Consider the following 12,845-nt stretch of genomic DNA (forward strand, 5'->3'; position numbering starts at 1 on the left):
TTGCTCATCTATATTTTGATAATGAGCATGTATGACTTTTGTAATAAGAAAAATGTTTCTATACAAAAAAGCCACAGCTCCATCTTCTTTCATCACTAGGGAGTGAGCATAATGTCCCTCAGCCTCCTGCTGCTAGGTCACAAAAGTGATTGTGCTGTGGTCAACTGTCTGGCCATGTATTTTTGTGAAGATGAGTGTTGTTTCAGGGTGAAAGTATTTCTAGTCCATGTGGAAACTGTGTGGAAATGCAGGCCCTTTGAGCTTAGACGTTGACTGGGAGTGCGTCCTGGGTCTTCTGGATCTTCTCCAACACTCTGTCCTTATTTTTACCTTTCTTCCTCTGCTTTGCCCCCTTCAGTTTTGTACCTTCCACTTCCTCTTTTGCTATTCCAGCTATCTACTGCTATATAATATTCTAAAACTTAGTGGCATAAGACAAAAACAACCATTCATTTTGCTCATGAACCTACAATTTGTGCAGAGCTCAGTAGGGTCTGGTCAGCTGTGCTCCATGCAGCTTCAGCTGGGCTCAACAGATGTGGAGAATCTGCTGCCAAGATGGCTTACTCCTGTGGCTGAGTAATTGTTGCTGGCTACTGGCGCCATTCCCCTCTCCATGGGGTGGCATGGTGATTGGGTTATTAGTCTGCTAGGGCTGCCATAACAAAATGCCTCAGACTGGGTGGCTTTAACAACAGAAGTTTATTTTCTCACAGTTCTGGAGGCTAGAAGTCCAAGATCTAAATGTTGGCAGGGTTGATTTCATTCAGAGGCCTCTTTCCTTGGTTTGCAGATGGCTGTCCTCTTGCTGTGTCCTCACAAGGTGTTTCTCTGTGTGTGCGCATCCCTGGTGTCTCTTCCTCTTCTTATAAGGACATCAGTCATATTAGATTAGGGCCCCATCCTAATGGCCTCATTTTAACTTTTTCACCTCTTTAAAGACCTTCTCTCCAAATATAATTACATTCTGAAGTACTTGGGACTTCAACATATGAATTTTGCGGGGAACACAATTCAGCCCATAACAAGTTTCAAGAGTGAGTACCTAAGGAGAAACAGAAAGTGGAAGCCTCAAGGTCCTTAAGACCTGGGCCTGAAAAGTGGCACTGCATCATTTGCTCCGTGTTCTTTTGGCCAAACAGTCATAAAGCCCAGATTCAAAGGTAAGGGGACATTCAACCCTCATCTCTGGATGGATGGCAGCTGGAAAACCTAGGGAATGATTAGATGTCTGCTCCACTTATTCTACTTTTCTTTATTCCATTATGTTTTTCACCTATATATATATATATATATATAGAGAGAGAGAGAGAGAGAGAGAGAGAGAATGAATAAAAGTACAGGATAGTTTTGAGCTTTGTGACTCTAAGATTTCAGTTGTCTAACTGGTAACCCTGTTTCCTCTTCCTCACAGTATAAACAGGCCGTCCAGGAGCTTGTGCGCAGCGTGGCACTGACAAGAATTTGCTATGGCGACTCCCATTGGAAACTAGCAGAGGCACATGTTAATCTGGCTCAAGGCTACCTCCAGCTGAAAGGTGAGTTCGTCTCAGCCTGAGGAGGATCAGTCAGTTGGTTTCTGCTCTTTCCTCATATTTGTCTCACACTTGACTAGAAGGATTAAGTTTTCTTGGATAGCCTCCTCTCCACACATTGATAAGCCATCTCCTTTCAGAAAGAATCAATAAGATTTTTTTTATATAATACATGAAAAAGGAAGGAAGATTTTTAGCCCTTTGGAATTTTGTTATTTATGATGTTAAAAGCTGGGTTCTTGGGAGAGAATTAATTTGTTAGCTTTGCCGGCATTGTAGAAAGGGCCCAGGGCATGGAGTAGGGGGCTAAAATGGGATCCATTCACATCTGTATTGATGGAGAGTCTCTTGCCTGTAAGTGACTGCCCTCCCCACAAAAATAAAAGACTAAATCAAGCTGGCAATAAACAAAGGTAATGTATCGGCTCGTACAACTTAAAAATTCAAGGGTAAAACTTACTGAGCTAGCCAGATCCAGGTGTGCAAACAATGTGATCAGTTTCTATTTCTCTTTTTTCCCACCACGTGGCTCTGTTTTTCTCTATATTGCCTCCATTCTTAGCCAGTCTTTGCCCACATGGTGGCAGTAAGGCTGCCAGCAATTTTAGCTTCCCTCCTCAACAGTCCCAGGACAAAAAGAATGTCTCTCTACCAAACTCTCAAGATTTAGGGGTTCTAATTGTGCCAATTTGGGTTGTATGTCAAAGGCAAGGAATAGTCTGATTGGCTAGACGTGCTTTTTGGCTCCACTGGATCCTAGGGAAGAAGCTGACCTTGGCTAAATCACATGGATTGGGTGTGTGGGGGCTGGGTGTCCCCAAAAGAAAACAGAGGAAGGGACAATGGATTCAGGGAAGGGAAAAACAGCAGGGTATCATGTCGTCTACTTTCTGACTGGCAACCTAGGACAAGATGTACAAGAGTAGATCTCTGTACTTCGTTTCTTCAACTGAAAAGTGATGGTAATGATGATGGTGGTACTAACTTCCTGGGATTGGTCCAGTGAATAAATAAAATAATAGAAGAGGACACTGCAATGCTAAGCATAGAATTGCCACTCAGTAAATTTGGCCAAATCTGATTATAGACTGGTCCTACCTGTTAGATCAAAGACTGTTTGAGCCAGAGGGGACCTTGGAGATCATCTAGTTCAAACCCCACCCAACTCCTTATTTTTTAAATTCAGAGGAAACAATGAGTCTGAGTTGAAGCAGCTTGCCTCGGATCATACTGTCAATAAGTAGCTGATCTGGGACTCAGACCTAGGATTTTGGATGCCAGTACAAGTGTCCTGGTATCTAGGATTTCAAATGATGCCTGTCTTCCACACCTTTCTACATAATAGTATTTCTTTCTCAATTTAAAGTAAAAGCAATATCTATCATTTATTAAGGTCTTATTGAGTGCCAGTTACCATGCTAACTATTTTCCATACATAATCTCATTCAATCTTCACCACAGTCCTATGAGGTAGGTAATACTATTAATCCTTGTTTACAGTTGAAGGAGTTGAGGCCGATGTTTCAGAGTAAGTGATGGAGCAGGGAATTCATCCTTAGCTGTTTGACTTCAGAGCCAGTGTTCTTGAACCTCAACCAATGCTGCCTCCAGCAGTTTGAGTTCAAGTTCCTTGAGAGAATGGACCAAAGTTGCAAATGTAGTCTACCATGCCTTTTGTAATAGTGCATGCATAATTGGCACTAGTAAATTTCTGGTAGGTTGAATAAGTGTGTGCTTTTAAAAAATAAGACAAAATTCTGTTAGGAGTTTCACAGGAAGAACATATCCTGGATTTTTTCCATCAGAAAATATATTCTTTCTGTTTTATAGACATAGGAACAGAATGAACTTTGTACTTTGACAGCTTTTTAAAGAGGTTTGAGATACAATTCCATACAATAAAGAACATAAGACCAGGAGTATATGCATGTAGGTGGGAGGGGGTGTGGAAGGGGGTGGCACTGGTGGGGAAGAGGATGGGAGTGTGGGGAAATGAAAAGCCCTGAAATCTAACTGGTGATTCCCAGTGACACTCTTACCACAAATTAATAAGCCCATGGAAGAACACTAGAACGGACTGGGGAATTAGTTCTCGGTAGTAACTTTTGTTTTTACTCCATTTTGTTTCATATTAGTGGATTACCACATAGGAACAAGAGATTATAGCACATTAGCCCATTACCTCATTGGAATGGTGTTTGTAAGTTTTTGTAGATATCATCATATTCATATTATGTTAAAATAACTCTAACGTTATGATTATAGGTGGGTGAGCAGAAGATTCAGAATTTTTAATATTTCATTAAGATTGCTGTCACAAAGCCAGGATTAAAATTCATGAATATCTTATTTCCTGCCCAGAATGCTATAGTCCTTGTATCCCATTTGTTTTTATAATTATTTAGAACATATTTTCCATCTGATATTGGTGAGGTTTCAAAACTGTTCAATTCCTGCTCATTCTGTTTGTTTTATTTCTAAAAGGACCATTTGGGGAAAAATTTATCTCAAGTACTAGTTGCAAAACACTTCTTTGGTTTTTACAGTCACGACAATATTTCGTGTGGCCCCTATACATCTCTATGTGCCACTTGACAATATGCAAAGGAGACCTCATTAGATTCCCTGGCCATAGATAACTGTATTCCTGTCCAGCTGAGATGAAAAAGAAACTGAGACCTCTTTTTCTTTGTCCACAGGGATGTCACTGCAAGCAAAACAACATGCAGAAAAAGCCAAAGAAATCCTCACCAACTCCATTGTACCTCCCTATCACGATGATACAGACGTTTTCAAGTGTTCAGTTGAACTATTCCATACCATGGGGAGAGCCTTACTCTCCCTTCACAAGTATCCTTTGCCGCTCACCTTTACAAATAGAAATACCCTTCATAATACTTATAGTTAATTTTCAAGGCCAAATCAAAAGCTGGCAGATGACTCAGGAAGGGTGGTGGGAAGTAGGAGAGCCAAGGATGTCTGGGAACTGGGGTCCCAGAATGTAGAACCAAGTGTAAAGTTTCCTGAACACAACTCAGATTTAAAGAAGCTTCAGAGAATTTGACCAAAGCAGAGAGACTTGCAAAGGAGCTGCTGCAATGTGAAAGGATTATAAAGGAAGAATGGATAGAAATTCAAGCGCGGATCAAATTGTCATTGGCACAGTAAGTTTCCAGCTTAGGATTTTTTGTATACGTGACAGCTGGAGGTTCTTTGCCAGAAGAATCTGTCTTCAGGCAGGAGGAGCTTCTCCATGATGCTGTGTCCGTGGTTTCTCTGTGGCGATTGTCCAGAAGTATAAAAGGCCCGCGGTCTATCTGCCTGCTCACCCTGCCCGCCTCCTCTTGCATGTATGCCCTTCCCTTCCCCTCCTCTTCTTTTTTTCCCCTAGTGCTTTAGTCTAAAATATTTCAATACATTGATTTTATGATTAAGGCCTCAAAGGAGAAAGATCTTAAAGATATCTGATTCCCTGAGGATGAGAGGATTTTTGTTTATTCCCCTCACCCTCACCCCACACTCACCAAATCAACCTAGCTGAAAGGTTGAATGCTTGGAGCCTGAGTGAGAAGAGGATGGACCTTAGGTAGTTAGCACATTTATCCTGCCCCAAAGGCCCACCCCAAGCCAATTCCCCAGAGCATTGGGGTAACAGTATGCATACAACTCTTTGGAAAGATGAGTTCATGGGAGGAAGAGGGCGGAGAAAGGTCTCTTCTAGAAAAGGTAGAGAATCCCCATGGAGGCCCTTAGCCAAAGCTGGAAGAATTCAGTTTACCTTCATCACCAAACTGTATGCATAGGTTGATCCCCAAGTGAACTCAGAGACCCAGTAGGATCATTTTAAGAAGGAAAGGGCCCTGAGAGAACACACCTAATGCTTCCATATAAGTGGAAACTGGGAAGGACCAACTTGGACTCATGCTTTTACAGATATTTTTTATGATCATAACTCCACTCTTGTTATTTTGTTTTGTTTGGGGGTTTTTTTGGACATGAAGTGCTGAAAATTCATCAGTCCATGCAAGACCTTTGGTATGCTTTTTTAAATTGATTTTTTTCTTTCATCTCTGATCCTTACTCTCATTCTGCCCCAAATATATCGTAGATACTTATTTTAATGATGATTTATGTCTTTGAATATGTATTTCTGAATAATAGTGTTGTTTTATGTATTTATGTGTTTTAGCTTTGTAGTATATTTGTATAAATTTGTAGTATATATCTCGCTCTTTCTCATTTTTTTCCACTTAGCACTGTTTTAGTTGTTGCCTGTACCTTAGTTCATTGCTGCTGGCTGCCTCACAGTGCTCCATAGACTGCATTTGCCATGTTATGCTTAGCCATCCTCTTAACAATGGACATTCAGCTTGTCCCCAGCTCCCTGCTCCCCCAGTGGTGCTCATGAACATCCTTGCACAGCTTCACTTATGTAGCGAAGAGAGAATTTTTGTGAAGTTTATATCCCAGAGGCGGGATTCTGAGTTTTATCCTCCAGGGATAGGATTGCGTGTTCACGGGGCACATTTGTACTTCAAGTTCACCACACATTGGCCGATTGCTACACCCATCTGCACTCCCGCTCTCAGGGCAGGCAGGTTTTCTCACATCCCCAACGATATTTGGCACTGTCGGTCTTTCTAACCATTGCCACCCTGATGCATATAATGTGCTATTTAGTTAGTTATTTTAAAATTCTGTTTACATTTCTCTTATTAGTGAGTTTGAGTACCTCTTCATATACTTCTTAGCCATTTGAGATTCCCCTTCTATGAATAGCTTGTTAGTATTCTTTCTCATTTTTCTTTTGGGCCTCCCTGTACTTTTCTTATTGATAATCAAGATTTTCTTGTATATTATAAATATTAGTGATGTTGCAAATATCTTCTTACATCTATTGCCCATGTATTAATTTTGTCTCTGCTATTCTTCATGGCATGGAAATTCTTAATTTTGCTAGAGTCAAATCTATTAATTTTTAACCTTATGATTTATGTTTTGGGAGTTTGTTTAGAAAGTCTTTCCCACCCAGGTGTCAAAGATATTCTCCAAAATATCCCCATAAGTCTTGCTTTAGGTCTGCCCCACATGCTCTAACATGTAGCATTATCATGTACCTTAAGTTCTTAGTAGTTCATAACTTAGTTTATAAATTATTCTTTAATCCATAGATTACTCAAATGATATGTTTTAGTTTGCAGATATGTGCAATTTTTCAAAGATATGTTTGATTTCTACTTTTATTGCACTATGGACAGAAACGTATTTATGTATATGGTATCGACGTTTTGAAATTTACTGAAGCTTCCTTTGTGACCTAGTCCATTGTCAGTTTTTGTGAATGTTCCAAATGTGCTACAGAAGAAATTATATTCTTTATTTGCTGTGTGTATGGTTCGAATAAATTTACACTAGGATGACCTTATTAATTCTGTTACTCAGATTTACATTTTTGTTTATCTTTTGCCAATTTGACATATTAGTGTTTAAGATGAGTGAGTTTAAATTTTGAACTACAATTATTGATCTATCTATAGCTCCTCATGGTTCTGCCAGTCATTGTTTTATATATTCTGAGATATTCTATTGGGTGGGAGGAGAGTTAAACAGCAGCATATCTTAATCTATTATTCTATTAGTCAGTATATGTTGTCCTTCTTTGTCCCCCACATCTATTTTGCCTAATATTAAAATTGGTACCCTAGCTGCCTTTTGGTACAAATTTTCCTATATCTTTTTCCATTCCTTAATTTTCAGTCTGTGGGTTTTTTTGTTTTAATTACTGATATATTGAGTTTAAATTTTCTTTTGTCCTGCCAATTTTATATTCCTTTCTTTCTCTTTTATTGCCTTCTTTTAGATTTATCAAATACTTTTATCATTCTATTTTCCTACCTATTAACTGGTAACTTATCCATTGTTTTATTTTTCTTCTAGTGACTACCATGGAGTTTGTCACTTTTAACCCTGACTTACTAGAATCTAACGTAAATTAGTCAGTTGGCCACGTCTTGACAATGTAAGGACCTTTTAAGCATGTTAATTCTCTTTATCCTCTTCTGCTTGGTGCTATGTTATTCTGTATTTATTTATTTATTTATTTGTTTGTTTATTTTTGTGAGGAAGATCGGCCCTGAGCTAACATCTGCCAATCCTCTTCTTTTTGCTGAGGAAGACTGGCCGTGGGCTAACATCCATGCCCATCTTCCTCCACTTTGTATGGGATGCCACCACAGCGTGGCTCGACAAGCAGTGTGTCGGTACACGCCCGGGATCTGAACCGGCAAACCCTGGGCCGCCGCAGCGGAGCGTGCGCACTTAACCGCTTGCGCACCAGGCCGGCCCCTATGTTGTTCTGTATTTAAACCACCATATATTTCATTACCACAAACGAGCACAGAGAGGAAGAAGATATTTGTAATACATATAACTGGCAAAGGGTTCGTATCTAGAATCTGTAGAGAACTCATATATCAATAAAACAAACACAAACAACTGAATAGGATGAAACTGAAACACAAAAAACGATACCCACATAGCTGATAAACATTAAATAGTGTTCCACCTTATCAGTCATCGAGAAATGAAAATTAAAATAAGATACTACTACATTTCCACTAGAATGGCTAAAGTTTTTTAAAAGAATGATAATATCAAGTGTTGGCAAGGATGTCGTGCTTTCATATGCTTTCTCTTATGTTGTTGTTTAGAATATATTTGGTCTAATTACTGTAGAAAACTGTTTGGCTTTATCTTTTAAATTTGAACGTTTGCATACCCTATGACCCAGCAGTATCCCTCCTTAATATACACTCAACATAAATGCACACGTATGTTCACCAAAAGACACAGCCATGAATGTCCAAAGCTACATTATTTGTAATAGCCAAGAATTGGAAACAACCTAAACATTCATCAAAAGTAGAATAGATAAAATTGTGATCTGTTCACACAAAGAAAATGATCAAACTACTCCTATGCTTAACATCATGGATGACTCTCACAGCATAATGTTTAGTGAAAGAAGCCAGATCAAAAAGAATTCATACTGTATGCTTCCATTTATGTAACAAGAGGAGGAAGAGAGTAGTGACTGGAAGGGCCTACCAGTCCAGAATTTCTTCTTGCCCAGAAGTAGGTATTCTATCCTGTATTGTAGGATAGGAAATATACAAATCAGGTCCAAGATCTGATATTTGTTGCATCTGTTGAGACCTAACGAATGTTATTAGTACTTAATGTTGAGCAGTGTTGCTACAAAATCGGGTAAATTATCCTCTGCCAGGATCTGGCACCTCATCCAATAGTGCTTTCCAAATTAGCAGTGCCAAGCCTTGCCAGCAGATGGCGAGCCTTGTACGCATCTGTGCTGGATACCCAACAAGAATTTAAGTTAATGCTCTCAACTATCCCACAAAGTTACTTTGTGTTTAGTGGAGTTGTTTTACACTTTGCTACTTTTTTGCATCCTGATTCTTCACAGTGATTCACTGGAACTTGCATGTTTAAACCGCCTGGTTTTTATTTGATCAGTTTGCTGTTTCTCATCACTAAAGTGTGAATATTTTGCCTAAACCCACCTGCTTTAGAAAGTAACAAGGCTTTGGGTTTGTACATTTCTGTAGTCATACTCACAACCACAATGGACTTTTCTTTGGCCAGGTCTTGGAGGTGGAAGGCCAGGATAATTTCTCTGGCAGCTCTCGCGGGATTTATGTTTCTCTTAAAAGGGTATCTTTCAGTGCATCTTCTTCCTCCTCCTGCCTCGCCTTTTATGGTGCCCATCAGACCAGGCCAGTTCTTTTCTCCTTGGGCTTACAGATAAGTGCTGCAGGGTGACTCATGCTCTGTGCCTTCCATCCCTAACTGTGGCCTGAAGCTTCGTCCCTTCTACCTGTCCTCTGTTCCAGCACTACTTCATTCACTAATTATTTATTAACTTTGAAGAGTGAATCCAAATCATATGTTCCTATGCGTGCAGTTGTTTTTTTAAATCTGATAAAGAAAGTCACTAGGAAAAATGGGCAAACTCTTCCCCAATATTAAGAATTATTTTCTTTTTCTATCCTGGTTGCTGATAGCTAGATCTCCAGACTCAGATGGTTGTCTCAATATACACAGGCACACACCGTTACACACACATCTTTTTAAATGATCTTTCTGTGTGGCATGATGGTGATGATCTATTGAGACTGCTATTCCAGAACACGTGTCCTGTCCAGGCTTTCTCTGTGACTGCGTGATGTGTCGTCTTTGGAGTCTTCCACAGCTTGCCCAGTGAGCACTTTGCCTGGTGGCATTGTTGTGCTGAGCCAGCTCTCAAGTGTGCCTGTGATAACTAAACTCTCCTCAGAGCATCAACAGGACACCTCCCATGTATCTCGAAGGAATGACGTGGTGTGATTTACAAAGTGGGCTTTAAAGTCAGGTGGCCCTCCTTTCAAATCAGCGTCCATTCAATCTTCCCAGCTGCAGGACCGTGGGCAAGTCCCACATTCTCCTCCCTTCTTAAAGTGGCAATGATCAGACCTCAGAGGGTGGCTGTGATGATGAAATGGACCCCACATTAAAGCGTCTGGGTACATGGTACACCCTTTTAAAAAAAGTAGTAATTATTTTTATTACTGTGTAATTGAACATTTTTCTGTCATTACAGAAATGATTTGATTTTAAAGCATGTACTTACACCACAGATTAAGATTCTGTACCCCAAGGCTGCCCCTGGTGTGCAATATTCTTTCCTATATTTTTGTCCTGTGACTTGAGAAGGCTGTTTTTTTGTCTTTGCTCTCGTGAACTGCCTGAGCTAAAAGTCGGAGAGTCTTAATATGTTTTTTTTAAAGCTTGAGTTCATTTCTTTGTCTTGCTTTCTCTTGGTTCATTATAGTCATGCAATTTGGAAAGTGATACCAACGTGAGATTTGGAAAGTGATTCTAACATAAGTTTTCCAAAGAGGAAAGGAAATGAGGAAGGTATCCCCAGAGCCAGTACTTCCTGGGAAGGGGTGAAGATAATGGAGAAAACAGTGGCCAGTTGGACAGTGTATATATCTACCTGCCATCACCTCATTTGGATGGAGGAATTCTACTCAGTTCCATATGCCTCCCCATAAAGCATCCCCAGTGTCTTTTAGTGAGAATTTTTGATACTTCAATAATAGCCTTTTTTTAGATCTCACAGTCCTTCCTAGATTGGTCGAGTCAGTAATCTCCAAATCTAACTGCTGCTTTCTGGACTCAGCTTCTTTCTTTTTTTTAGTTCATCCCATCGCCTGGAGATTCTTGATGTCTAAGTCGCACCTCTGTAGATGTGTTTCTTTAAAGAATTACTTTCTCTGCATTTATCTCTTGGGCATAAAGTCTCTGACAAATGCTCATGTGTTCAAAGCCCTGCTTCTCCCTTTCCTGCTCCCAGGAAACGCCCTGCTATTCTCCAGAAGAGATGTTTCTCCTGTTAGCTTCTCCCACGGGACGCTGTGTGCCTGGAATTCTTCATGCTTATGTAACAAAGAAGGAAATCATTTGTTGTTCTGGCACTGTTTCTCATCCTATACGCCTGTGATTGAAGAGATGCTCTTCACTTATAAAAGATCTGATTTTTTTAAAAAATCGTTTTTTTAAATGTGGGGAGGCAGAAAACCTCATGGCACAGATTACTTTTATATACTTGAATCCCCTAGAGCTTTACTATTTCAGAGCACTGCACTTTTGTCTTTTCCTTTCTGACATTCTATCTTTATAATACACATTTCCCTTAAACAACTGTAAATAATAATAATAATGATTTTAAACAACCACACCAGCCACCAATTCTTGACCACCTTCTCTGTCAGGCTCTTGCTAAGTGCTTTGCAGACCTCACCTCATTTAATCCGCAGTCCTCCTATGAGGTAGGTACCCTTGTATTCCCATTTTCAAATGAAGCAACAGAGGGTGAGAGAAGTGTGGTCATTTCCCAAAGTCATACAGCTGGGAAGTGGCAGAGCAGAGCCAGGTCTATCAAACTCTAGTGTCCAGGCTCCTAACAATGGCACAGGTCACATTTGCTAGCACAGAGTGAAAGCCTGACAGTGTACCCACAGAGCCTTAAAGCCTTTACCTTTTGTGCCAGATGGTAGAAGGAGACCCAGATGTAAGCCTTTTCTCACTTTGACACTAGAAAATCCCACTTGTCCTCTTGCAGGATTGATGTCTCATCAGATTCTGATCATCAGCAACATTCCCACCAAGCCTCTGCTTTTCACTCATGCTCAACATTCTTGCCAAATTCTAGAGTCTTGAAAAGGAAACCCTCTGCTGCCTTAGTAATACCAAAGGAGATTGCATTTGTTGGTTGCATGTTAAAACAAGTCTTCATCCCTGTGAGATCTTCAGAAGCTCATGGGAAATGAGTTGTGTCTAGTTACATGCTCTGTAGAATTACTGTGGATGTATTTTCCTTCAATAATACAATAATACATGCTGTGGTTTAAGTTATGGACCTGCCAAATTAACATACTGCCACATTCTGTTGTTCAAAATTCTCTATTTTTTCATCTGTCTAGTGTGTTCCTAAAGCTACCCAAACATGTTATGGGCACACTAGATAATAAATCCTCACAGCATCCCCGGCAGGTAGATAGAAATGGAAAGGAGAAAAGGATGCTATCCCAAACATTACATATGAGCAAATGGAGACAGACAAGATTACCTAAAACTGACTGATGCTTTAAGTGAGTTGGAGATGGAGGTAAGACTATAATTTATTTCCTGATATAGTACCTGCTCAATTCCTTTTTTATTAAATATATTGTGAAGCTAAAGAAATTTTATTTTCTATTTTGTCTTTTATGTGAACAGGGTACCCTCAATGAGCTCCAGAAGGCTCATCGTAGATTGCATTAGCTTAATAGCCTCCATTTCTGGCTGTTGTGTTAAGTGCCAGGACTCTGGAATAGCATGCAACAGCAACTTCAAAGGGTGAGGCATAGAACGTGCTTCATTCTTTGCACACAGTAAACAATAGAGTGTTGTATTTGTTGATCTTTTTAACAAAATGTCTCAGGCATATAAAAATATAGATATTGTTACACAAATACTCATGTACACACTACCGAGTTTATAAAATAGAACATTTCAGATAAATAGAAACCTATTACACATTCTTCCCAGTCTTGTTTTCTTCCTCCCACATTATAGGCAATTATTATGCTGAATTTAGTGTTTTTCATTCCTCTGAATGTATATATGGATAGCCATAAAAATTATACAATGTTATTTTTCATTTTTTTAAACTTTATTTGTACGTTCTCTTCTGAAGCTTGTTTTTTT

The 12,845-nt window shown here is 39.6% G+C and overlaps 1 protein-coding gene across 6 annotated transcripts in view; it reads left to right on the top strand.

The window, feature by feature from the left end:
* Window positions 1–12,845, top strand: part of TTC23 (tetratricopeptide repeat domain 23) — a 95,397-nt gene that overhangs the window by 23,306 nt on the left and 59,246 nt on the right. For all 6 annotated transcript variants that reach the window (XM_087428880.1, XM_087428876.1, XM_087428878.1 and 3 more), the window contains 3 exons: window positions 1,415–1,538; window positions 4,235–4,385; window positions 4,574–4,699. In XM_087428880.1, coding sequence (XP_087285006.1) covers window positions 1,415–1,538; window positions 4,235–4,385; window positions 4,574–4,699 — 401 coding nt within the window. The remainder of the gene's footprint in view (window positions 1–1,414; window positions 1,539–4,234; window positions 4,386–4,573; window positions 4,700–12,845) is intronic.

The sequence above is a fragment of the Ceratotherium simum genome, chromosome 3 (assembly GCF_057802395.1).
Source record: "Ceratotherium simum simum isolate JZ-2026a chromosome 3, ASM5780239v1, whole genome shotgun sequence".
In the NCBI taxonomy this organism is placed as follows: domain Eukaryota; kingdom Metazoa; phylum Chordata; class Mammalia; order Perissodactyla; family Rhinocerotidae; genus Ceratotherium; species Ceratotherium simum.